The 27,746-nt window shown below is 38.6% G+C and overlaps 1 protein-coding gene and 1 long non-coding RNA gene across 2 annotated transcripts in view; both read right to left on the bottom strand.

Annotated features, from left to right (window-relative positions):
* The window catches only part of LOC308481711, a 490,911-nt gene that overhangs the window by 244,595 nt on the left and 218,570 nt on the right, over positions 1–27,746 (bottom strand). The window lies entirely within an intron of this gene.
* Positions 1–27,746, bottom strand: part of DOK6 (docking protein 6) — a 189,573-nt gene that overhangs the window by 113,140 nt on the left and 48,687 nt on the right. Inside the window, exon 2 of the mRNA XM_081014274.1 lies at positions 2,044–2,151. Coding sequence (XP_080870400.1) covers positions 2,044–2,151 — 108 coding nt within the window. The remainder of the gene's footprint in view (positions 1–2,043; positions 2,152–27,746) is intronic.

The raw sequence follows: 27,746 nt of genomic DNA, 5'->3' as shown, positions 1-27,746 counted from the left end.
GCACAGGTCTTGTTCAACATATTTATATATGATAAAGGCATTGAGGAGATGCTCATCAAATTTGCAGATCACAGCAAACTGGGAGGGGTAGCCAATGATACTCCTGATCATGGAATCAGGATTCAAGATGACCTTAACAGATTGGAGAACTGGGCAAAAACTAACAAAAATAATTTCAATAGGGACAAATATAAGAACCAGCTGCACAATTGTAAAATGGAGGACATCTGGCTTAGACTACTCTTGTTTTACTCTACCAGGCTTAAACTGGCTCACCGAGCAGTAGTCCCACCACTACAGAACGGAGCTTGGATCTGGTTTAATGTTATGCTGGTTTAACCTACACCAGCTTGCTTTACATCTGTTTCTTGTGAGTAAGCTATCAGTGGCTACTGGCCACAATGACTAAGTTCCTCAGCCAGAGGCTTCTGAATACCAGTTGCTGAAAACTGCAGGAGGGGAGAGTGGCCTGATTCAGAAAACCTTTCTTTTGTTCTTACGTAATGCCATTCATAAAGAAAGCCAGAAAAGCAGCCTGCTCTACAATGTTTCATAGTCCTGATATTTACAGCAAAATTCCTTAGCTATGGTGCTGCCTGCCGAGTGCCAAAGTCTATAGAGTTATTCCTATGTTTTGTTTTATAACTTTCTTTTGAAATGTCAAATTGGCTTAGCTTTCTTTTCAGCTGAAAGTTAAGAGTCTGGGGCCCCTGCTGGCATGGGATCCAAATCTTGTGTACCATCTGTCTTTTTGCAGGCACAGCTTTACCTGTCTTGTGCTCAGGCCCACTGACAGTGGTGGACAGAGCAAGAGGCAAAGTGAGAGAGGCAAGAACACATTTTTTTACTTTTGTACACAGTGCTTTTTCCAGTTGGAATTTGACGGGTGCCATTGCCATTATAAGATAACAAGGTAGGCTTTCATAGTGAGTCCCAGCACCTTTTCTAGAAAAATAGCACTGTTTGTACAGTAGACTAGTTTACACACACACACACACACGAATACACGCACACGCACATACCCCTCCACCTTCTATCCAGGCAACTAAGCAGCATCAGCACAGTTCAAGGACACATTCCAGCCAGGCAAAAATACCCAAAAAGTATGAAACAGAGCTAGTGGGGGATATATCCTGCCTGGGTGAGTCCCAAGGGCCACATTCCCCTCCCTATGCACTTGAATGCTCCCTGTATATATTTTTTAATGCTATATATAGAAAATATGCATGTCGGTGAGATGGGTTCTAACCTTTCCCACAACATATGAACTTATATGAACTTACCTTAACTTACATACACAGTGACCTTAATCAGATGGAGATATTCAAACTTTCAATATCCTGCCTATAATTTGAAGTGTCTCAGTCCACCGAAAGCTGTTTGCATATCTTGGCTCTTGCAGAAAGTTACTTCGCTACAACTCTGAACAAAGAAGTCCTGGAAGAGCCCCAGTCTTCTTTTGTATCAGTAAACAGCTATCAAGAGACACATCCTCAAGATTGCTGCACAAAAGGTTGAATCAATTATAGTTGCTTTGTTGAAGTATGAGTGAAAGGATAGGTTCCATTGAAATAACATATAATCATGTATTGAGTTGCAGATGTAAGAGAATCACTGTCCAAAGCCTAAACTGTAGCAAAGTGACTGCTACACATTTAAGTCTTCAAAATCCTTGCAATCTCAAGCATCCCTATGTCAGTCCGTCAATCTTTTATTGTTGTTGTTATTATTAAAGATACGGCATCAGGCATTTAGACATTGACACCTTCTGTTCAGGCTTCATTTGATTTTTAGGTAATTACTAAAACAAAAAGAATCCTATTCTTCACAATGATAACAAAAATGAACATTAAAAAACCCCAAAGAACTGGAATCTGGTTCTTAATTTGGAAAGATGGCTCTAGTCTGAGCCTATAATGACAGCATCATGAAATGTTGCTGTCAACTTCAACAGCTTCAAAAGCAGAGAATGAAAATATTCTCTGTAATAGTTTTCTCCCCAGTAGCTTACACTACACATTTATGCAAATAATTATGACCTACCTTGTGAAAATTTCTGAAATATGCTGCCTTTTCATCTGGAAATTTTTCTAGCCTTCTGGGTCCTTTACTTGAGGCTTTCTTGAAAACCAACCAACACCTTCTGAAAATCTGCAAGGAAAATTAATGAATTATATTAATTATATTAACCTTTGGTTACACAGGGCAGTATAATTCTTAGAAACTAACATATCTGCAACCACTGGAATACGAGTTGTCAACACAAGAAAGCTTCATGCGATGGACTAGCATACAAATGTCAAATAAATGCACAAAACCCTTCTTGGTCCCTCCCCCACCAAATTGTTTTCCTGTCTCCCCCATTGCTCTGAGCTAAGAACAACTTGGTAGATCCTAATTTTAGAGATCTGCTGAGTCAGTTTGACCATGTTCTAATATGTTCCTGCCTAGACTTACACCTTAGATGCCTATGACATGCCAGCCATGATCCATGGGAGATGTGTGATTATGTAGGATTTTTCATGTGAGGGCAAAAGCTCCATGGAGACAGCCCTATGTGTGCCCATCTGTATATTGTAGACCCCCTTCAAATTAAGGCTATGCACATATTAACACATAAGGCGCAGGGCTAGCTTGGCACATTCAAGAAAGCTCCTCGCTCACTGCTGCAGAACAACTGAACAGGGGTTGGGTGGTGTTTGATATTTACACAAATTACACCAAGCACAACAGTGGCAGTAGCTTCTTTCTTCAGATATGCTACAAATCAGAAAAGACACACACACACACAAAATGCTTTTCAGAGTTAGTTCTTTAGAAGCTGATGATCAAATTCCATTAAATCAAGTAAAGTTGGTTTGATTAACAGTTTTAAGAATTATGGAAATTGCTATCATTATGGATTTATTTGTTTCACCTATCCCTTTAAAATAAACAAAATACAGAGAGAAAGAAATACTAGTCTTGTCCATTAAAAATACTTTTATTTCAATGCTTTGGAATGAGTTGCTAAAATAAAATTGACCAGGTGGCTACTTGATATCCCCACCCCTACCCTGCTTTGCAGTTGGGTTAATAAGCCATTTTCAGAGCACTGAAAAACAATGAAGTGTTCAAAAGCCAGCCCAGTCCCTAACAGAATCTAAATTATGTCTGAGGTTTCAACAGACTAGGCAGCTGTCCCGGTTAAACAGGAAATGTGCTAGTAGACTGCACTGAACTCTTCCGGTAATGGTAACTTCACCTACAAGTTTATCTCCTAGAAATAATGTTGCAACGTGGCAGATTTCCAGGGAAGCGAAGAGAAAGTGAATACCCTGAGGTACCACTCCTTATGTTCTTTGATATCTACTGGGCTCACGCAATGAATACCTAATTTACAGCAGTTTCACTGGTCCTTGAGTAACAACAGTCTCCTCTTATGTTCCCAGTCCCCAAGGGATTAGAATTCTGTTTCCTTTCGTCTTTGTTAATCTACCTCACTGCTGTCAACTCTGATCTTTATATTCAACTTCTGTTCTCTTTTAACCTACTTCTTCTGTTTATTTGGAAGAGTTTGAGAAATGTGATAATCTCATAGAGAGCTTTATCAAGAGCAACTCTCTTATTACAGGCATAATGAGCATATGCCTGAATTAAACACACGGTATCATACCTCCAGAAGCATTCAAGTGTAGAAAGCTGTGTTCAAATAACCACAAACAGCCACATAAGCTGCTTTTCTAGTCACCTACTCTCTTTCTGTCTAAGCTTGGAGGATGTAAGATCTGTAGGTTTCTTTATGCATAAGATAGAAAGCCTTCTGTGTCATGATAATATTTTACTTAATTGAAAACTATGAACAGCAGCGTTCCCACTTATTCTTTTAACTATATGCCGCAGGTGACAGGATACATTTTTGGCATACAGATTCCAGAACATGCATGTGTAAAACTACCAGCAGTTACTTCTTAATATGATAACTATGGGAACTCATTCCTACATGTGAAAACTTTTGGGTCAATAAATTCTGCTCTCTAATACCAGATAAATTGAGTGTTTGAGGTTACACATTGGTAACAGATGATATCTGCCCACACACAGGTACACTTTTATTATTTTTTCACATGTTTCTTATCCTGGGACTGACCCTTGGCATGACTTTGCTCAAAGTAAACCTGATACTGCAGTCTTGTGTATATGATATATTTTAATGGAATTTAGGGTGTCTGATATCTTATATCCACTCTATGAAAGTCCTCAACAGAATCTTCATATAAATCATATAATTATAAATTCTCCATACCCTATAAGCGTCAAAGAGAACTGACCCTTCATAGCTTAAAGGAGGGGGAAGGAACTGTAGGTAAACTGAGCAAAATCCACAGAGCCTTGCCAAGTTCTCTTTCTTGTTGGCCCTGTGGACCTGTCAGATAATATGGCAACAGCTATATTGTGAGCTCTCAAGGTTGAGCTGCCAGCTAGTTTGTCTTCCTGGTACTATAGAGCCACAAAACAAGATGAGTCACTGTCAGGTGGCAACAATATTCCAAGCTTCCAGAGCTGCCAAGCAAGAGGATGTGGCAGTCTACCAGGCCGTGGCCAATCTTTTAAACCAGTGATGAAGAACCTATAGGCCCTCCAGATGTTGGACTTCCCATCAGCTCCAGCCAGCATGATGACACTTGTAGTTCAACAACATCTGTTTTTAAGCGAAACAGAGAGCTACTGTCTCATCGCTTAAAGGACCACAGAAAAAGAAACTGGTTTCATAGAAAATCTGTCCTTAATCACAGATTTTCCAAGTCAAATACCAGAGAATGAGACCCACAGGAGGCAGGCTATCTGAATTGCATTGTTTTCAACTAATGTAACATATTGGCACATGTACTCAGACATACTATGCACTGAGAGCAAGTATTGTGTAGTGGTCAGAGTGTTGAAGTAGAGTAGGGGAGAAGCAACTCCCCATTCAGGCACAGAGTTCAACTTGTGACTTTCCATCTCTCAACCTAATGTGGCTCATAGGGTTGTTGTGAGGATAAAGTAATGGGAACCATGTATGCTGTCTTGAACTGTGGGAGTAAAGGAAGGAAAAAATGAATGATGTCAACAGTTTTCAAGAAAATTTACGCTCAGATGCTTTTTCAAGTGTACATTCCACTGAAAGCAATGTAGTGTGAATAGATAAGCACTCCTATGCAAATTGCAAAAAGATCTACATTTTTAGAATATATGCTGAATATATGTTCTCCAAGTGTGTTTATGCAAAATTTCCTGCTCTAATAAAAGTTCATTCTCATTGATTTCAGCTGAGAAATAAGTTCTAAATGTTTGTTAAAAAGAAAAGAACACTTCTCAAAGCTTTGAACAGGCAATTTTTGTAAACTTTAATAAATAATTAATAAGGCCAGCAAGATAGGCACCACTAATACATAGTAAATGAATGCATATTTTACACAAGACATCTTGTTGTCACACAGAAACCTGCTTAATTATTCAGGAACAGTTAACTATTCTTTTATCCCTGGCCTAGTTTTAGCTGCCATTGGTTGTAATCAAATACAGATCAGATACTGTAGGAGATTGCTGATAATGTTTAGCAACTGTAGCAGAATTCAGTTTCAGCCTTTAAATAGGCTAGAGAAATGCTGTAACTACACCCCTTTTAGCTATGTTTCCTGAAAGATGTTTTACACGTGGATTGTAATGATTGTCCCCACAAAAAATGTATATTCTGTAATAGCACACATGAAACCCCACTTAATGGATATTTAACTAGAAAGAACAACCCACAACCAATTGCTTCAGTGTGGAGTGACCCTGTTTAGGCCTCCCTCTAGTCCTGGCTTTTATTTCCCATCATTTTCTCCCCTCCTGTCTACCTAATGGTCAGCCAGCATTTTGTAGCTACAAAGCATGCCAAGTTCACATGGGCTGGGTTTTTGGGGAGCAGGGGAGCTTTTAGGAAGTTTATTTATTTATTTCTGGAGTTGCCCCAGTGGGGAATTCTCCCCAACTTGCTTTGAAACATTCATTCATTTTCTGGGAATTTTCTAAGTCACCAAAGTTATTGGCTATAACTACAGCTTGCAGTAGTGAATTATATAGTACAGGGGTGGCCGACTCCCAAGAGACTGCGATCTACTCACAGTGTTAAAGACCGGCAGTGATCTACCCCCTTTTGGGGGGTTTAAGTCAAAATTGTTGAGTTCTTTTTAGGTAGGAGAGCCCTGTTTTGGGGGGTTCAGGTCAAACTTGTTGAGCTTCTTTGGGGGGAGCCAGGGAACTACCAGTGATCTATCACAGACGTTCAGTGATCTACCGGTACATCATGATCAACCTGTTGGATGTGCCTGCTATAGTACAGGCATCCCTTCCCTCCCACTTATGCATAATTGACTTGTGTGTGACCACGTATACGCACGGTGCCAGAAAATCATTAAATAATTTAATTCATACCAGGAAATGGAGGGAAAGAGCTGGAAAGTCCTTGTGGCTCACAGGGAGACCCTCCGAAGAGGACAACAATGAGGGTGGAGAAGAGACTGGAGGCACAGTGGGGCTTTGTCTTAGGCTGCTCAGCCTCCGTGCCTAACAGCTGATGTCCATGGTAATGCAGCATCAGCAGTCACTTTCCCATACACCCTCCAGCCTCCTTCCAGCCCCAGAGCTTCAATTCCAGTTGTAGATATTTTTTGGTACAGCATTTTTGACCTGGATTGTAGAGAGAGTGGCAGAGAGGGCATTTAATGGGTGTTTAGAGGGTGTTCCCCACTTACACGATTTTCACTTCTGTGTGCGGGGGGTCCGGAATGTAACCCCCATGTAAGTGGGGAGTTGTCTGTATAATGGTTCACTGTGTGAAGAACTATTGTTGTCAATCCTGAACCTTAAAATTATTTTACGCATGAACCTTTCACAATTGCATTTCCTTCTTGTTTGACAGTAGTTGTAAGAAAATGAATATGGTAGTATTAAATAACAGTGTTCACAATTCCATACAATTCCAGTGTTCTTAGTTCCAGTTTTTGTGTGCTTTGAATATTTCCCCCATCTATAATATCATATTTTTTCCTTCTTCAATGCCATTTTTCATTCTAGTGAAATGGCACTTATTTTGTTATAAAGGCTTAATACATTTGCATGATATTGGACACCTGTTATCTGACAAGATAAATGTTGTTTACCACAATGAAAGTGTGTCATACTATGAGAACACCTAATTATTGGGAAACTGCTTCCTCCTTTTGAGGCTTCAGAATTGAAAATGCTGACCTTCACATGCAAAGTAAAACACAATATTTATGCTGAAAGATGGTAGCTATCTACTTAAATCTCAAGTATTGTATGTTGGGAGCAAAGGGATTTGTCAAAATAAATATTACATTATCCAAACCATGCATCAGAATATCTTAAACCAAAGCAGAGATTCTGAATGGAATAATAATCACAGCCACCTGTTCTAAGCCACTGAAGGACAAAAATTCAATCACTTTTACAGCTCTAATTTAGAGAGTTACAAGCTTAAAATGAGCCCTGGGGCCAATAAACTTATTTTTATGTTAACAATAGCTGGTACAAGAGTGCTTTGCACATCTAACCTTATTTCCGCGAGTCCTGTCATACTGAACCCTTTTATTCAGTGACAGTATTCTTACCATCATGTCATCTTCTGGTCTTTAGAATGACAAGATAGGTGGAAACAGAGGCTGTTTACTACGGGATTTCGTAAACCCCATCACCTACAACAACATTTTAAAGCCTGAACATTTTTATTGAAAATGAAAACTGAATATGAAAGCTAGCTATAGTACAAAGCAAGTTTATTGTCTCCCAGTCCCCACTTTAATACCTCCCAATACTTTTATCATGATAGGGCACAATTTACTTGTTTCCATAGTGTGTCAAATAAGTCCTCAAACCCTGTATATCAGGAAGTCCTTCTTTCTGCCTTGAATGCACTTGGTAATTCAATCTCCCTAAGCCTCAGCCTCACATCTGCAGTATGAGTTTGATCACACTGACATTTGTTACAGTATTTTTGCATAGATAACAAAATCATAATCAACATGATCATAAGGCTCCTCCAGACATCTTTGTTGAGCATTCATCCTGATTTTCTTGAAGAAAACTTAGGCAGAGGTTTGACTATGTGCTCGTCCACACTTTGCTTTTCCAGCACCTAGAAAGCATGGTCTGTTAAGTTTTCCACTTGCCCCATGCTTTCTTGCCACAAATCTGGGTAGTTTTTCATTTGCCCCACTCCCTTCCCCAGGGAAACCAGTGCTTTGCCGCTGAATCAGAGCAGACATCAGTCTGTGGAAAACTCGATTGACATTTGCTCTGATTCAGCAGTAAAGAGCAGGTTTCTCCTGGGGAAAGTGGTGGGACAAGCACAAGTGTGGGCAAGTCCTATGCCCAGGCTTTATTAATTATCCATGCTGATTTGTTCGGTGGGAAGTTATACAGCAATGATAATTCATCCTGATTTGCTTGTGATGTTCATCCCATACTTTTCAGTGCATTTCCACATCACTTGCCTAACCACAAAAAGTACATTTGTTGACTCAGAGTGCTTCAATCCACTTTATTATTCCGTAATAGTACATTGGTAAAAGTGAATGGATAAGTAGACGATGCTCTTTCCTTTTGTGTCACAAAAATAACTAACATTGAGGGACATGAATTTGGGGGAAGGAAGGGGGCATCAATGTTGTTTCTTGGTGAAGGTGGCAAGAATGAGAAGAAGCAACACTCCAAAAAGCATAACAACAACAACAACAACAACAACAACAACAACAACAATTTGGCTGGGTTTCCCAGAGCAAGATAATGCCCTTTTCAATGTGTTATTATACTGAATCCCAAAAGCTATTGCTACCTTCCTCTGTGTACTTTTAATTAGATGGTTTGTAATCACACCTCCTCTCCCCCCCTTTTATGGTAATGTCGTGCCTGGAATTCTACAAGTGATTTTCTTCTCCACAAGGTACTGTTTTGGTTGGAGACGAACTTATTTGTGCAGTGCAGCACAGGGTCTCCCAATACTTTTTGGCACCTGAGGCGAACCACAAGACCACAAAATGGCACGCCTCTCCTCACCAGGGAAGAAGGGTTAAGTACCTAAGGAAGAAGCAGGGGAAGGAATAACTACATTCGGATCTGCTGCCCCTGGGGATCCTGCTGCCTGAAGAGGTCACTTCATCTTGCCTCATGGGTGGGCTGGCCCTGGTCCAGCATCATGAAATCACTTCTTCTCCATCCCTTTGCCCAGCCCAGCGCTATGACCAGGTGCAAAATAATCTGCTCTTCATTATTGGAGGAATGAGGATGAGGATTGGAGAGGGTGATTTCTCTTCTCACTTCAATGCTGGGCAGGGCAGAAGGACTTCAGGCTGGGCAGTGTAGAAAGACCACTTCAGGCCTGCCCAGTTTTACTTCCAGTTCCTTCAATCTTTCTGCAGCAATGGATGTGAATAGAGGAACATATGGTTGTTGATTTCAGGCATGGAGCCAGGGTGGGAGTCACCCAATCCCAACCAGAATTATGGCAGAATGGAGCTACCCTAGTCTTCATTTTAAATAATAGTAACTTGGTGGTTTCAAACAGAGGAGAAACAGTTGATTTCTTATTGCAGGCATTTGCCTTAATAAAGTTGTTGGTCTGGTTCATCCCAAATACGTATATCATCTTGTGTCTTAATTAGGCTGTGGAGGCAGAATGGATTTCCTCCATTGTAGGTATCTCTTGTGAGATTATCCTCATAAACAACAATAGCCAGTATCTTTACTATAATAATGTGAATTAGAAAGTCAGAATACCTGCCCCTGTTGGGGTTGTGTAAGAAATCTGCTAGAATCCATTATATTTAATCATTGATAGGAAGTGAATTTTGCTTTAGTGAACACTTCTTCATGCAGAACTGGAGGAATCCTTATTAGAATTCAGATCCTATTTGATACCAATCGAGCTGAAAAAGAAAAGATAAGGGAAAGAGGATTTGGCCCAGAGGGATCATTACATTCATGAATGTCACTGCTTCAGCACTATCTTTAAAGTCTAATAATATATCAGATAGTTTTTGATGTGTCTTTTGAGCTGCTTTATTTATAAGGCAAGAGTCAACTGGCTCACAATAGGCAATAGTGCTTAAAAAGCTTCCAAAGGAGATGTGCATTTTACAGTAAAAAGGAGTTATGAATGAACTCACTGGAAAGGCTAAAAAATAATAATCCCAGATAAGAAGAACTCAACTCAGACTCTTGGGAGAGAGAGTTTTGTTTCTTGTTGTTTTTCTTTATCTTTCAGGGGAGAAGAAAAGCAAACAATTACAGCCCGAGAATGAACAAGAATAAAATAATCTTATATTTCTAAACACAGGTTTCAGGGTTAAGCTGTAAACCAAAGTTTAAGGATAGAAGTAGCCACTATGAAAGATGGGTGCTTATTGATAAAAACAGCTCTGCACATTCTCTCCTCTCCTCTTCCTAAAATGTCCAGTAAAGCAAACAAAACATATGGTAATGAAAGCTTACTGCTTTATGTCACATCATGTTCACTGAAATGATGCTGGATCTTACCCATAGAGATCAGAATGAAATGCATGCCCACAAATAAATTAGATGAATGAAAGTGAACCTATATTTGCCCAGTTTGTTTTCTTTTTATAAATCATGCAGAGGACTTGAGATAGACACAATCTTTTGACCTCTCCAGTCCAAGAGTGTTTAACAGGAAGCTTAGTATGCTTAGTATCTACACTGGAAACAGAAGCAAATCTGACATTGCTAAGGAAACAATCTGGGTTTTAAATAACTGATAATGATGTAAAATTAAATTATATCATAGTCTCATTTGTTAGACGGATGCAGGAGAGAGCAAATTCAGGTATCTCTCATTAAAAAGCTCTGTTAAGGGAAAAATATGAGATTAATCTCTCTCTCTCTTTTCAGTCCTTATTTTTCTATTTCCTGATAATTAACCAATTTATTACTGCATTTATATCCTACCTTTGCTCCGAAGAGTTCAAGGTGCCATTTGTGCCTCCCCCCCCCCCATATTATCCTCATAACAACTCAGTGGTGTGGACTAGGCTAAGAATTGGTGACTGTCCCAGTGGGGATTTGAATCCTGGTCTGGGTCCAACACTAAAGCTGTTGACTTGTCGTCTTCTCTTATCCAATGACTGTTACCTTAGAAATCTTCAGGAAGGTCCTTTGTCAAATGTTTTTGAAGTCCAAGTAACTGATGAAGCTGTACTGGCATGCCGTCATGGCTCTTCCAAAAATATATATTTGAGCAGTGGTGACGGTATTTTTCCAACCATTTTTTTAAATTACAGGGATCTGAGCAGAGAAGGGGATTGTCAGGTCCTCTAGCTTTTTATTATTGTTCCCTTGGCTACTGTTTTGAAAAGCTACCGGGGCATGATTTGGATTTGTTGACTTCATTAACGACCCCCTATCTTCCTCCCAATAATTTGATCCCAATTATCTCTAGCAGTTCTGCGTGGACTTGGTCAGATTTAAAACCCCTCATTTAGCAGCCTTATACATTTACAGGTATCACATTTGAAATATTCACAGAGAATATGCTTCTAAGAGAATGCATAATTATGGCTGCTGCTTTCCCCCCCTTTCCTCACCTTCAAAGAAGGAAAAAATGTTCACTTAACCATAGTGAATTAGGAGTGCGCCTTTGAATTTAATAGGTAAAAAGTTAAAATCTCATAGTGAGCTATTATCTGCTACTTCTTAGTACCATGCAGACATGTCAAAATCCTCTAGAATGTTTGCAGTTTAATAGGTCAATGGTCTTTGGGAAGCTTTAATCTTCCTAAAGTAAGTTTGGTAGACAATAATTGTCCCTTCAGAGATGTTATGCGGAATCAAAGAATTGTGATTCTACATATAAAATAAATACATTTTCTATCTTACTGAAATCCTGCACTGTCAACCCTTTAAAAGTTATTCAGACCACCTGTGTTTCATTTGAAACAGGCTGAAAATCACACTGTACTGGAACTAGAATGGAAAGAAACTGTTTCTTTACTATGCTACTCTACACTGTAATTTGTGTTAACTGTTTTCAATTGTTGCAACCTGCTCAAGGCTGGCTAATAGATAATAAAAGATGATTAAATAATAAATGATAATAAATAAATACATAGACATAAATGATGGTTGATAAATAAATAAATAAATAAATAATGAGGATATTATCACCCCAAATATATTAAGAATCATCATGAAAGATGAAAATATGCATTGTACAAGGTCCTTTAGAAGGGCTGAGGTCAAAACAACGCAATAGGGAAATAATACTAATATATATGTAAGATGAGCTAATGCACATATCTCTTCTTCTTCTCAGTGTAGAAGACAAAGAGCACCAACTCAGTGATAACAAGCCTAATCCAGATAGATGGTTGAACAGTTGCTCCTTCCAGGGACCCAAGTCCCTTGTCCAGGGTACAGGATTATGTGAAATAATGCCCTAGCAGGATGGTCTATCAGCTGCTGTTGCAGTGGCAGAGAAATGACTGCCAGTTCCTTTGAGGTGCAGCTCTTCAGACACACATTTCTTGACACAATACCATGAGGAGAGTCCATTCAAATATTTGAACCAGCCTTATAAGTTCAGAGAGATAAAGAATTTCATCATCAAATGCTTTTTCCATTTTAGGTGCATTTGGAAAAGTTCTGTCTAATTTCATCCTTCCGTTGCCATGGCCAAGAAAATGCACAATTATTTAACGTCTCTTGCGTTTTATTCTTTCCATGAAAAGTTGTATTTCTGTGAGCCTGCTTAAGCATGTTTACATTTAGCCATTTCTTCCCAACAACCACCCTTGTTAATGTAAATTCCATCTGGCTGCTTTCTTTCCCCTGTTCTGAGAAGAGCAAGTGGGAAAACAGAATTCAGCAACATGGTGTTTCTATTAATTATTTAGCTAGGTAAAGTAATAGCATCCAGTTCTTTACAAAACCCCAACAACTATTCCTATATCATATATTTCTCCATATACATATACATATACAGTACATATACAGTACATATACAGTACAACCATATGAAAAAAAGTCAAAACTAATGGAAATTTAAAAGTATAAAATATCATCAGTTTTAGTGACACAATGTATTTTATATATGGTTTAAATGTAAACATACACTCTCTCAGGGCCAACTCAAATGTTCAAAATTTTCATGAATTGCAACCGTGGAAGAGAGAAATGTGGATCAGTCTTGTAGCATGTAAAGGGGGAAAAATAAATTCATATTTCAAAGGCCTGTCTGAGTAAGTCAGCTTTTGGGAGATGTCTTAAAGTATGCAGGATGATTCCTGCTCAGTCTTTACTGGCCCAGGAGTTCCACAGGAATGGCTTGGCCCCTAGAAAAGACCAATTGAAACTCTGGGGCATGGGGAACCACTTGAAGTGCCCCATCAGAGACAATGTGCACAGGTTCATATTTTGAGTTTATAGATTCTGCTTGTACATAGTAACTATTACTAGTAGTAATTAAATTTCTATACCACTCTTCATCCGAGGATCACAGGGCGGTTTAAAATATAAAAACACAAAAATACATATAGAGACTAATATTTTTCTTGCTGTGAAAGCTGTCTCCTTTCACTTTCAAGGTTTCTGAGGGTTTTATTGGTGGGTGTGGATCCCCTTTTTGTCCACTGCTTATTTAGGAAAATGTACAGCTTGTGCTTTTAGCAGACATTTGCAATCAAGGGGACAGGTAAGTTTCTATAGAGATTTTTTGTATTAGTGGGACTGGAGGTATTAACTATGTATGTGTGATTAGACCAACTATTGTTTCACCTTTATTCTTGTAGATATACCCCTACTTTAAGTCATTTGCATACTGTCTTCTCTCGTATATTATTTACTACAAAGGTATGCCTTAGTTATGCATTCTCAATGTATTTTTAATTTTCCTTATTCTACTTGTTAATTCGGTGCAATTCTGTTACAATTGATTCTGACAGCTCAGCGACTAAGCTCTTTAGCGACAATACTTCTGATTACCAGGACGTCCAAGTACTGAACCACTGGTATATCACAAGTGAACTCTTTACAATTGTTTAAGATCAAACCAATTTTGTAAAGAAACTAATTTTGCCATTTTATGGATGTTTATTGTTTGTTTACAGATAGTTGCCTTGGTTATATTATCTTGTGTTGATTGCAGTAGTCATTGTATCTATCACCACCCTGTTCATGGTTTTATTTTTTAGTAGACATTTAACAGCAATGCTTGCTTTAGCAAAGAAGGGGTTAAACACAGGAATATAACATTTCTAGAGAGACAGCTGTTGAATTCTTAGCACTCACACAGGGATTATACATCAATTTAAAAGAGAGTGTAAAACATTGTCATAGTTGTTCACAGCATAAACTACATCTGCCTTAATATGTTATCCACTTTCAACCATTAACATTTTTATTGCAATATCACCCAAAGTGCTAATTACCACAATAAGATGAATGTAAGATCACTTTGAAAATTATTTTGTGTTGTTGAAACTCTTTTGAATATTCAGAATCAAAACAATGTTAATTGTGCTTGGATAATGGATCCCGTCTATTTAATGATCCTGTTTTACAGCCCGCCTTTTCCATTTGACAAATTGGGGGGGACCTTTGGGGAGAATTGTAAATTGCAGTGGTTTTATGCAAATTGTGCACAAGTTCCTTCTAGGCCTTCCCTAGACAATTTAAGGGCTCTATCATTCTTCAGTTGTACAGGATGGGGAAATGGAAGACAGGGGCACAGGAGAACCACATTGACCAAGGTTCCTTGGTCCATCAGACCCCTGGCCATTTCCATGATTTTAAACCAGACCAAAGCAGTGTTGATTTGGACATGCTATACCCAAAAGAGCAACTATAGATTCAGCAAATACTAGAGCAGCCTTGATGGAATCAAATGAGATTATCACAAGGTGCTTATAATTACTGCTAAGTTAGGGTATGATTTTGGCAATCATAAGGAGGAAAAAACCACTGTGCTTGAAAAGAGATTGGGAAATGTAGAGTAGCTGAGTAAGTCATAACATACAGTACTTAGCACTGTTTTGAGAAGATGCAGATATCAACAAGCTTTATGTGACCTATGAGATGAGCAACCTACAATGCTTTTTCAGTTTCACCTAAGAAGTTCTGAACATCTACAGACTGAACAGAATTATGAAAAGCATAAGGGTTAACTGTCCGTCTCTACATACCATTGTTCTAAACCTTACCAAACTCCTCACAAGTACATAAAAACATAAAAAGAGCCTTCTGCATCAGGCCATTGGCCCATCTAGTACAGCAATCTCTTCCCCCAGTGACCAACAAGATGCCTATGGGAAGTACACACAAGCACGTTATTTCAAAGAGAACAATGCAATCTCAAACATCATATTGGTAATCAGTAACATGACACAGCAATATCTGCTCTTTCCCCAGCACCCCCATTATTGCTTTGGAACTGTCATAGCATAAACGGGCATAATTGTTCATGATACAGCAACACTGATAACATAGAATCGGACAGGAAAAAAACAGACTTTCATGCTGCAGACTAAAACTGTAGTGGTGGCCATGGACTTCAGGATTTGTTCAAATATATACCATGCAAAAGCAAGCTCTAAGGCATTAATCATTCACCACCTACTTTTAATAGCCTTCTACTAAATTTTCATTTTACAACCCACAATGCTATATGAAAAGTATTGCCTGTGACCTCAATACATTAATCTAAGTGCATCAATAAATAAAGCAAATCAAGCTTCAGAATGGCACAGAGCAAATGCATTTCTTCTACTTCTGAAGTTTTAAAAATAGCACTCTAAAATGATTTGCTCTTCAGAGTATTTAATAAATCTACTCCTTAATGTGGCTCACCAAGCCTGTCAACAGAGAATTAACCAGACTTTGAGTATTAATAGGACAGTGCTCACAATACAGCTGCCTTGTGGAGGGAGCTATAAATGCAGGGAGCTATTAATGTATTCTAGCTTGCCACACAGATCACTGATGTCACCATAGGATCTTTTAAAAGAGTAAAAGAAAAAAAGCTGAAGCAGAAAGCTCATCATATTGTGGAGAAACTAGTGTGAGTTTCCTAGAACACTGGTTTACACAAATCCTATGAGGATGTAGATTTGTATTATTTGTACCTTTCAAAACAACAACAACAACTTAGCATCATCAAATTGGCTCACCACATTTCTGAAATCTGCCCAATGTGATAAAATATATGCTGTATTCAGCATGTATTTGGTGCTTTCTTCTAAACTCATGGAAGTACATGTAGTATATGTGCAGCTACAAAATGAAGAAATTGCTTTTATAATATGTGTTAGCATCAAAGCATAGTCACTTTGATGCATTTTGCTATAGGTAAAATGGACAGTGGACAATAGGATGTATTGGTCAAAAGAAGAAATGCATATATAACCTTCTTTTTTTATAAGTATCTTTTGACAACCAAGTTTTGAAGCAGTGAACATACATTGGGCGACACTATTTCAGACTGAAAATGGGAGAAAAGATAATTAAATTCTTCTCCCTCTAGAAAACCACCACCAAACAAACAAACAAAACCAAGGAGGGAATTCCTTGATCTAGATAACCTGGAACTTAAAAACACTGCATTTCCCCTGAAAATACACATAAGGAGTCTTCATGGTTCTCTGTTTTACATGTGTGCATCATGACTACAGATATTAAAATTATTAAGACATGGCACAAAATGAATTCATGAGTGTTACCTGTTCATATCAAATGGGGGTACTGAACTGCCATGAAACACTAACGAGATGTTATTAAACAGCAAGCTATATATTGGAAGTTTCCTAGCAATCTAAATGTAAAATATTCAATATCCTATGACTAATCCTTTGAGCCACCAAGTCTCTCTAATTGTATCCCCTTTATAGTGAAATATCTTTCACATGTTCCATTCAGAACAGAATTAAAAAAAATATGATTAGCCATGAGATTTATGGTATTTACTGGTTCAGCTTTCAACAAGAGTTATTACAATATGTTTTCACTTAATGTAATTAGAAGGTATTTTTAACAGAGTGGCAGAGGACTGGCCTAGATTAACATTTCAGAGCATTATGCTATACATTTAATGATTTTGTACTTTATAGTAATGAACAGGAAGAATAATTTTGCCTGAAGATATATTCCTCTCTAGATACTCCTAAGGATACACTCCTCCGCAATAGATACTACACATTATCCCATTTATGAACTTCAGTTTGACTTTAATATTAAAAGTTTAAAGGTTATTTTTTCTGCTGCATCACACCCTTGACTCATGATAAGCTTGTAGTCTACTAAGACTTCTAGATCCTTTTCACATGTACTACTGATAGGTCAGGCATTCCCCATCTTATATTTGTGCAGCTGGTTCTTCCTGTCTACATAGAGAACCTTACATTTGTCCCTACTGAAATTCATTTTGTTAGTTGGGGCCCAGTTCTCCACTCTGTTAAGGTTGCTTTGAATTCTGATTCCATCTTCTGCAGCATTAGCTAGAATCCCAGTCTGGTGTCATCTGCAAATTTGATAAGCATCCCCCTCAATTCCTTCATCCAAATCATTTATAAATATGTTGAACAACAATGGGCCCAGACAGAATGCTACAACACCCCTCTTGTCACTTTTTTTTCCAGGATGATGAGGAACCATTAGTGAGCACTCTTTGGGTTTGGTCAGTCAAGCTTGTAACTCTATTTCAACTCATACACCACATGATTTCACTCACCCCATAGATTTGTTCCTTGAAAGCAGGGGATGGATCACAGGATCAAAAAGATTCTACATTCTAATATACGATGCACAGCAGACTCTTATTACTGTTTCTACACAGAGGAGTCAAAGTATCAAAAGCTCTTACTAGAAATTTTATCTCAGAACAAACTTAGAAGCAGAATTATTGAGAGAAACCTTTTTCAAAACTACCATTAAATACCATTTTAATAGATTTCCGATCTGATGTGTGGGTTGTAGGATGTAACAAGGAAGGGTTGTTGAGGGTTCAGGTGAAGGAAATGTAAGGGCAATGAATCATATTGTGGAATAATGCTTTAAAAGAATAACAGTGAGGTTGGGGAATCAATTAGTGTGAGACCTAAGACGTAAGAGATTAGTTTTAAAGTGGCAGACAGGTTAAGGACAAGTGAAGCTACTTGAGAGCTAGAAAGAAAAATACTGTTTTCTCTCACTTGGCCCTGTCTTGTAAAGTGCAGCAATTACTCATTCTGAAGGACAGAGCGGACAGAATAAGCTAGCCACCATTTTTCTTCACACTGATTTCATTTCGTATCTCCTCATAACACTGCCAGCCACTCTTACCTCACAAGACCCAAATAGTCACTATGAGAGAGAGCACAATTCCTGTGATCAAAATGGCCTCACTATGATCGGCACTCTTGTTAAGCCCACTGCACAATCACCCAATGATCACATTAATTTCACTTCTATTTATACATTAATAAAGATAAATGCAAACAAAATTTTCCAGTGTGGCTTACACAGAGTCTACTACAAAATAACAAAGTGGGGGCAGTTATGTGACTAAGACAATATGGTGTTTTGATCTGCTGTTCCTTCCTTCCCCAGAAGCAAGAATAGCCTAACTTGCTCCAAAATGAAGACTTGCACAAACTGTAGAATCAGAAGATCATGAAGTAGCACTCTGGACAACTGGTTTTCACCTCCATTTCAGATCATCAGAGAACCACAAGTCCAGGCTGCAGCCACTTCCAAGCACTGACCTCATACCCAAACATTTCCACAACAACTGATGAAGCAATGGAGCTCAGCATGAAGAACGGAATAATGATTTAAAACGTTTTTAAAAACATCAAATTGCAGCTTGTGGATGTGCAGGATTGGGACCACCACCAGAATCTACGCCTTTTGATGGAGAACTTTGGAGACACCAACCTATGAGAGGATTTTGTATCCTGGATAAAGGAAATACATCCTGAAACCATTATACAAACAGGCCATATCAAGAGGATACAGAGAGCACTCCGTCCCAAACAAAAAAAAAAGGTGACCACCCCAAGAAGTATTATTGTTCACTTCATAATTAAAAAGGACTTATTTCAAAAATTCAGAACACTGGAAAAATCATATTAGAAAATTCAGCAATAAACATCTACCGAGGTATCTGTGCAGGAACGCTGCAACGCAGACAGGAACTTAAAATTTACACCAGAACACTCCATGAAGCAGGCATAAGGTACTGATGGGGTTACCCATTCAAACTCCTAATAACTTATAAAGGAGTAACTAAAGCTGCCTCCACACAAATGGAAGCTAATTATTTCTTTTAATTACCTGGGCCTGCAACCAAATGAAGACAAACAACTAAGAGAAGTAGGCAGTGGACAGGAAGACACAGAACTCAAGGAAGACTTGAAGCAAATGAAAAAGAAAGGGAAGAAAAACAAGGACACAGTGGTGCATGGTATCAAGAGTCACTGAGAGCTCAAGGATAACCAGCAGGGTTTTGCTCCCCATCTCTGTCCTGATAAAGGTGATCAACTAGGGCAACCAAAGTTGCTTCAATCCTGGCCTAAAGTTAGACTGAAACAGTCTAATCATTTCTTCCAAGGACACCTGCAGCGGAAGCAGCACCTCTTTCTCTAGCACATTGCTCCAAATGAGGATATTCACAGTGGGGCAATCATTATTCAGTGCTCCTGGGTAAGAAAGTTCTTCTTAAAGAGAGGAAGTACAGTGGTACCTTGGGTTACAGACGCTTCAGGTTACAAACGCCTTAGGTTACAGACTCCACTAACCCAGAAATAGTATTTCAGGTTAAGAACTTTGCTTCAGGATGAGAACAGAAATCACATGATGGCAGCAGTGAGAGGCCCCATTACTTAAAGTGGTACCTCAGGTTAAGAACAGTTTCAGGTTAAGAACGGACCTCCAGAACAAATTAAGTTCTTAACCTGAGGTACCACTGTACTACCACATCAAGGGCATGCACACCTTTCTCACTTGCAAGGAATTATTAGTAAACTCCTGGACCTATCCAGTCAATTCCATTTGGCATGTCTTTATAAGCCATGATGACCAAGGGCTGAGAGGTCAAGTGGTCACTTGAAGGTCTGCAAACACTTGTGCACATTCTCAGGCTGAAATATTTGAAATTAATCCACACAATCAATCAGACTGAATGGTACTTTGCCAGACATCTTAGGATTTCCTCTAACTCTGTTTTCAAACTCCATGCAAATCTGAGTGATTTTATCCTTCAAGTGCATTTCAAAAGTGCCACAACAGTTTTCCAATAATTCAAACGATCCTCCTAACTGGCCCAATGCTTACAAGCCTCTTTTCTACCCAGAATAGTTCCACTGGATGGCTACCTGAAGATGAAATGGTTGAAGAAAAGTAAGTGTGCTGCTTCCACTGACACACAGTAGGTGCAATAATGTACTCTCACTTGTGTTTGGTGAGATAAACACTCCTCTTTTCGTTATAGCAATGAGAGCATCAGCAATGTCTTACACTAAAGTACTTTCCCCCCTATTCTTCATTGCACTGACAGCTTAAAAGCTCTAGAGAAATAAAGTCAAATTGAAAAAGTAAAGGTAAAATTAAATTAAAGCCATCCTCTCTTTGTCCATCCTTATACACAAAGAGAATGAAACACAGTGTTTCATCAACTTTTGTAACAGTCTTCTTTGTTCTTCAATACAATCAGTGTTAATAAAGGCTAGACCAGACAGCAAGATAAAAGTGTGATTGCATTTGTACATCTTGATTTAGAAAACAAACAAACAGCCTAGGGGCCATAATTTGTATTGGGACCATGACACAGGAGAATGGGAGTTAATTTTTTCCCCTGTGCTATTTTTCTGATGGTAATCACCCTCAAAGTCACAAACAGTAGCTTCCCCCTTCCAGTGTAACTAGCAAAATCGGGGAGGTGAATTTCAAGGCAGGTGGACAGTGTTCTGAAAGAAAGAAAGAAACACAAGTGCAATGACATATTGAAGGTATTATTTAGTCTGGCCCTAACACACCAAGACAGAATAAATGTAATTTCACTTTGTGCTTGAATAAAGATAAGAGACATATATCACTGAAATGAATGTGGCGGGAGCTTTTATGTTTATGTTTTCACATTCAAATTGTTTATGGAAGGCAAAAGAAAACAAATTTAAATAGCAGAATATTAAACTCCAAATTGAATACCATTGCAGAGGATTTAATTACATACTTCCTTTAGGCTTAATCAGTGTAACTACCAATATCAGATCCTGGTATTACAATTAAGGATAAGAGTATTTGTGATTAAGTAGAAATGCATTATTTACAACCTGCAAAATGTTCTGTTTCTAGCAAGGGGGAAAAAAATCTATCTTTCAGCTCAAATAATCAAAAGAACATGGAAGATTGTGCAGATTTGACAGTTTACATATAATTATTTCATGCTGAAGTTGTAAGCTAAATTACACAAGTTCCATTCATCTATTTTGTCTCATGAATAGACTATTAGACAATAGCAGGCGCTGTGATAAAACACTCAAGTTAACATGACCCAAGCGGCTGCATGGAAATGAACAGATTGGGACTCTTGTTAACATGACTTTCCAAAAGCAGGTATTCGGTAATTATGCCCTAATCATGATGGGATTGCTTCTTTTTCTGCAAAGCACAATGGAATTCTGAGCTTGCTGCCCCTGGATGACCCAGAAGGAAGCTTGATTTTGTTCTCTTTTGTTTCTTCTCCATGTGACAGAAAGCCAAGTTGCTAAGAGTTTGCGCAGCAGAATCTGAAAGCTGTCTCTAATGTAATCTGAAAAGGTTAACATGTAACTAATAATATTTGACAATATACTTAAGGGAAAATCTGCCCCTTGAAATGCCAGTTTGGTTTGAAATTCTGTGCCAACCTTGTTAATTTATTTAAAATGTAAAGGCAGAAACCTGCACAAATGCTTTTGAAATTATATGCTCTCATTTAGCTTGAATATGTTAGCATTTGCCATTCTAGAAAATGTTTCATTTTATTTTATAGGAAAGAGAAAACTGAAGTGGTACAAATGGTTCAAATGGGGAGGGGGGTGGAGCCAACCCCTATGCTTTTTCAATCTAAGAGGCTATTTTGCCTTCAGTTTACTTTCTAAGTAAATGACACAGACACTGTTATAATAGCGTAGTTTATCAAATCAAAGTCATCTAGCTAGTTGTTTACACTCTATGAGACTCTGCCAATGAGGTGATTGTATTTTAAGTTTTGATTACTTGCTTGCTTGCTGTGCCTCCACACTCTCAAGGCCAATTATTTGAAAGGTATAGCCTTATTTTCCCATTATTTTCTTTGAAGACCATCAAGCTGACACTTGAACACACCATGCAGAGGCACTCAAACTATTTGAGCAAAGCCTATTTCCCTGGCTCTGTTTATGCAGAAAATGTGTACTAGTGTCTATCCAACATAATTTTAATTGCCAATTACAGTTCTGTAAAGAAAATTATTTTGTTAAATTGGGTGGAAATTCTTTCCAATAAAAGCCAAATGGCTCCCTAAATAAATGCATTCCAGCAGCTTAATTTCCCTTCTTTAATTCTCCTCTTTTCTAGATTGAAAACAGATATCCCCCTGCTTCTCAGATATATGGAGGAAGGGGCAGCCAGGGCTAAGTGCATTAATTTTTAAAAGCAGGGAAGTAAATGGCAAACAATAACCTACATATTTCTCAGTATTCACATTTATGCTTCTTTGTTTTCTTTTTATAAACCATGGCTATTAGTGTTCAAGGAGGACCAGGTGAAGAAAAGAATGAGTGTTAAAGGATCAGCAGCTTCCTAAAACAACTTTCCTGCAGGTTCTGTAGCAAAAAATACCATTTTATCAACACATCTTTTATCTTTAGGATGACAACTCTTTAATGGGAGCAGTTTAACGGGTTTTTTTCCCCCTTTGGGAGTAGGATTTGACCTTCTCTGCTTTCAGCAGTTAGACACTGACTTGGGTTCAGATTAAGAGTTGATTACTGAAATCAGTGGGATTTAAATTAGTCATGACTAAATTAGGTCCCATTGTTTTCAGTGTTTCTGCTCCAAGTAAATGATACAGCTTTCAACGTATAGCAAGGGACTATGAGACTCTGGCCAGGAAACTTAATGGCCCTGAGACACAAGTGGCTTTTTCATCACTCCTTCCTGTTGAGGGCCATGGCCCAGGAAGAGAGAGGAAACTATTGAAAGTAAACCAAAGGCTGCACAAGTCAGGTCATCAGGAAATGTTTGGCTTCTTGGGCCATGATCTCCCCTTGCTTGAGGAAGGACTTATAGAAAGAGATGGGTTGCACCTCACAGCAGGTAGTAAGAATGTGTTTGCTATGAGACTTACAGACCCGATTAGGAGAACTTTAAACTAAATCCTGAGGTTGGGGAGACAATATTACAGACAACAGGGGAACACATGATACTGGGGATAATAGCTTCATTGATGCACATGATACTCTTGATTTGTTGTTGTTTAGTCATGTCCGACTCTTCGTGACCCTATGGACCAGAGCACGCCAGGCACTCCTGTCTTCCACGATACTCTTGATACAGGATAGCGAATATGACCTAACAGGCATTACTAAAACCTGGTGGGATGAGACTCATGACTGGAATGTAGGAGTTGAGGGGTATAATCTGGTCAAAAAGAGTACACCTAACAGAAAGGGAGGAGTAGCAACATTATATGTAAAGGATATGTACACTTGAGAAAAGATCCATGACCTAGAGCATCGAAGGCAGTTGGGTAAAAATTGTAGGAAAGGAAACAAGAGTGACCTTCCTGTGAATGTCTGCTATAGACTTCCAAGTCAGACTGAAGACTTGGATGATGCCTTTGTATATTAGATTACCAAACATTGAAAAAGGAGTGATATAGTAGCCATGGGAGACTTCACCTACCCCTATATCTGTTGAAACTCTGCCAGGTCCAACAAATTCCTCAACTGCCTGTTGAAGATTTCATTTCCCGGAATGTGGAAGAAGCAACAAGGGGATCATTTATCTTTAACCTGGTCATCACCAACAGGGAACTGATCAAGGAAGTGGAAATAATGGAAGGAAGTGATCATGTCCTCTTGGGTTTCATTATACATTTCCTTAATTCTGTAATTCTCAAGCAGGACTGGCTCAAGACAGGCAAAGGAAAGCTGAGTGTAGTCACATTTCAAAAAGCTTAAGGAACTACTGGGTGAGATCCCATGGTCAGAAATACTCCAAGAGAAGGGAGTCCAAGATGGATGGGAGTTTCTTGCCAGGCAATTCCAGTCTCTTAGTACTCCCAGAATGAGCAAGTGCAGATTTAGCCTGATCTATTGCATCGCATCCCTGAAAAAGCCTTACATACATACTACTTTAATTTTATAGCACTGAGAGTTATACATCCCTGCAAGACTTTGTTTTTTTTTAAATGATATTTATTGAGAATTTTAAGGTTACAAAGAAAAAAGAAGGAAAAAACAAGAGAAAGAGAAAAAGAGAGAAAAAAGTAGATAAAAGTAACAATTAAACAATACAAATCAGTAAAAACCAAAGTCAAAAAGAAAAAACAAAACACACAATACATCAAAATCAAAAAGCAAAAATAAACAATTTTTTTAAAAACAAATCCAATATTCCCAGATCCTTAACTGTCATTAACTTATTTCATCGACCTCCTCACACCTCCCTTTTTTGTATTCTAGTTGTTAATTATCTCAGCAAATCCTTTCCATCTTTCACAATATTCTGTCATTAAATTACCTTAATCTATTTTAACATTATCTTACCGTAAAAAACCCTAAAACTTAAAACTTAAATCTTATTTATACCAAATTCTCTTAACCATAACATATTCTTACATAATTCTTTTTAACATTTCTGCTAAAGCCAAATAATTTCATTCCAACATTTTTCTAATACTCATTAATTTTACGATACTTTTCTAAATAATTTTTTTAAAACTTTCTTCCAATCTTCATCCATCGTCTCTTCTTCCTGGTCTCGGGTTTTGTCAGTCCTTTCTATCCCATCCATCTAGTCCATCAACCTGGTGACCTTATATCCGAGACTCTTAAGTCTTTTCCATGTCCCTTCCGCAGGTCTTCTTCATGTTTATACCTGTACTTTACTTTGTCTTATGCTCCTTTCACTCGGGGAGACTCCAGCTTGACAATATTTTTGTCCCTTCTCGACAAGTCAGCCCCTTTTCCATAGTCAACACTGAAATCCATGTGGTATTTAAAGGCATGTTTCAAGGTCCCTCCAAAGTTAAAGGCCCCCACAACTCCGAGCTCCCCCCGGCCCAAAGCCAGACTTGAAAGGTCAAAACATCCCTGCATAGGGGGGGGTCTATCCAGCCCCCCATCTCCAAGCCAAACTGGACTCCATCTCTCCAAATCTGACTTTTTCCAGGTTCGTTCATCAAATCCAACAACTCATGTTCCTGCTGGGCCACAGCTCCCTCCATCTCTGCCACCCGAGGTCCAGCAACAACCTCCTCCCTCATCTGATCTGTCAAAGCACATTCCTGGATTAATTCCTGAGTGGGTTCTATATAGGTACCCACTGCCTGTCCAAAATTTCCAATCGCAACAGTCATCAAATCCATCTTCTCATGTAACTGTTCCAATAAAGCACTTGTCTTGCAAAAGGCAAGCACCAGAGCCTCCGAGCACATTCTTGTTCAAGGTCGAAGACTGGTCCCACGATCTTAATCTATTACAGCTGCGAAGCTCCCCAGTTCGGCTTTGATAACAGTTTCACAAGCTCCCTCTAGGGGAAACAATTTCTATTTGTATCCATCTTCTTCTTCTTTTTTTTAAAGCAGATCTAGCAACAAAGTTTTCCTTTTTCAGATATTTTGTCAAAATTTTGTTCCTTTTAAATGCGAAGGGGAACAATGGAATCAATATGTTTCTCTTCTTTTAACTATCTGTCAAAAACGTTTGTCCATAGTCAATGAACTTCCCCAAAACGTCTGTCCTGACACCCCGCTCCCAGGTTCAAGACGGTGGAAAATTGCCTTTCTTTACTCTCTCTTCTGCAGGTTTAAACAGTCTAAAAAAGGTTCCCCCCTCTTCTCCTGCTTCCAAGGGGGGTTCAATAATTTTAAATGATGAAAATTTGATCCTTTACAGACGACTTTCTAAACTCTAGCTTGCTGTGTGTTTGCTTCAATCTATCTACAAAAGCGGAAGGTGGACTTCCTGTTTAGACCTTCCCGCTTCAGTGCCAAATTAAAAAGTTTCTTAATCCAATTTTCCGTTCTACTCACGGGCAGTTGTTTAAAATCCAATTGTCCACAGGAAAAAGTCAGCGCTCTCCGGCAACAGCAATGCGGCTTCACTCCGTGAAAGAAGCAGTCGATTCAAAGCACCGCGCCACTCACCCCACGTCGCTCCGGATCCCCGAAACCGGGTTTCCCCACGAGTAGGGGGGGGCGCAAAGGTGCCAGCCTAATCCCACGTCCACAGGCTTCTCCCGCCTGTGGTTTTTGATGGGTCTCCGCCTCGCCGTGGCGGTTCAGACCCTGTTTTCCACGGAGCGTATTCATCCCGATCGGAGGAAATCCGCCATTGCCAGAGGCGCCAACCCGGAAGTCTGATCCCTGCAAGACTTTGAACTAAATTTATTTGGAGACTTAATATCCTTTGCTTCCTGCAATAGAAGTGACCAAAGTAACTAATATAATAAAGCATAAGAGTAAAACTGAAATTATTCATGTGAGTTGAGTAAGAGTTTCTATTAGACAATGAACTTTTAAATATAATTTAACCCCAATTATCTAGTGGTTTTGGCAGTTGAACATAATACAGAGGCCACCAAAATACCAATACAAAAGCCTTTGTAAAAGTGATCTGCATATTTAATTCATTTTTACTCCCTTAAATTTAGAATATGAGAGATAATCCATTGAAACCTTTGTGGGGGGAAATGACTGTATCCTTAGCTTTTATCCATAAATACATGTGTGGAAGTGGAGATGGTTATGCTAAAAAAATATTTGCAATAAGAACTAAAAGCCAGCTGCAAAATTCCCTTTAGGCAATTCAACGATAAGAAAATCACTCAAGTAAAAGTTACACTTTTTGAAGCGACCATTTTCCATTCTGTAATGTTAAATCTGTTTATATTAACTAAGTCAGACTTCAGCTGAACATCCCTGGAGAAATAAATATCATTACATGCAATTTACAGATATTTCATAGTATTTTCATCTATAAGATTGAAAATCAACATCATGACTCAATGTTAATTAAAATTTTAGATTCCTTCCACTCTTATAGTCAACCCAAGGGCATGAACGTACAATTTATGCATGAACTTGTTTGTCACACAAGAAAGTTACTTGCATGAAGGCAACATATCTGTATGCATAAGTTAGTAGGCTTTCAGACATTCATGCAGAAGCCACAAAGTATTTCTGAAACAGACTGTAACACAGTCATGGTTTGATTATCTCAACTGATTAGCAATGGTTTCCTGCTTTCCTTTACATAGCTTCAATATTCTTTTTTTGGGGGGGGGGGATATTAAAAATAGTCTTCTTCAAAACACACATTTTTATGGTGTGAATTATCCAATCAAACATCTATTTACGTCAAAGGATAAAGTTTTCACAGTAGTATGTCGGCTTAGAAACAGGTGTCCTGGAGTTCAATGATGCTTAGCTCCAAGTAAGAGTATATACTCTTTAACAGGATCTCAGTGACCAATCTGGATGAAGTAGC

Source organism: Podarcis pityusensis (assembly GCF_964106645.2).
Source record: "Podarcis pityusensis genome assembly, chromosome: 7".
Lineage (NCBI taxonomy): Eukaryota > Metazoa > Chordata > Lepidosauria > Squamata > Lacertidae > Podarcis > Podarcis pityusensis.
Note: the sequence above shows the minus strand (reverse complement) of the source record. Positions and strands in the feature narration are given on the sequence as shown.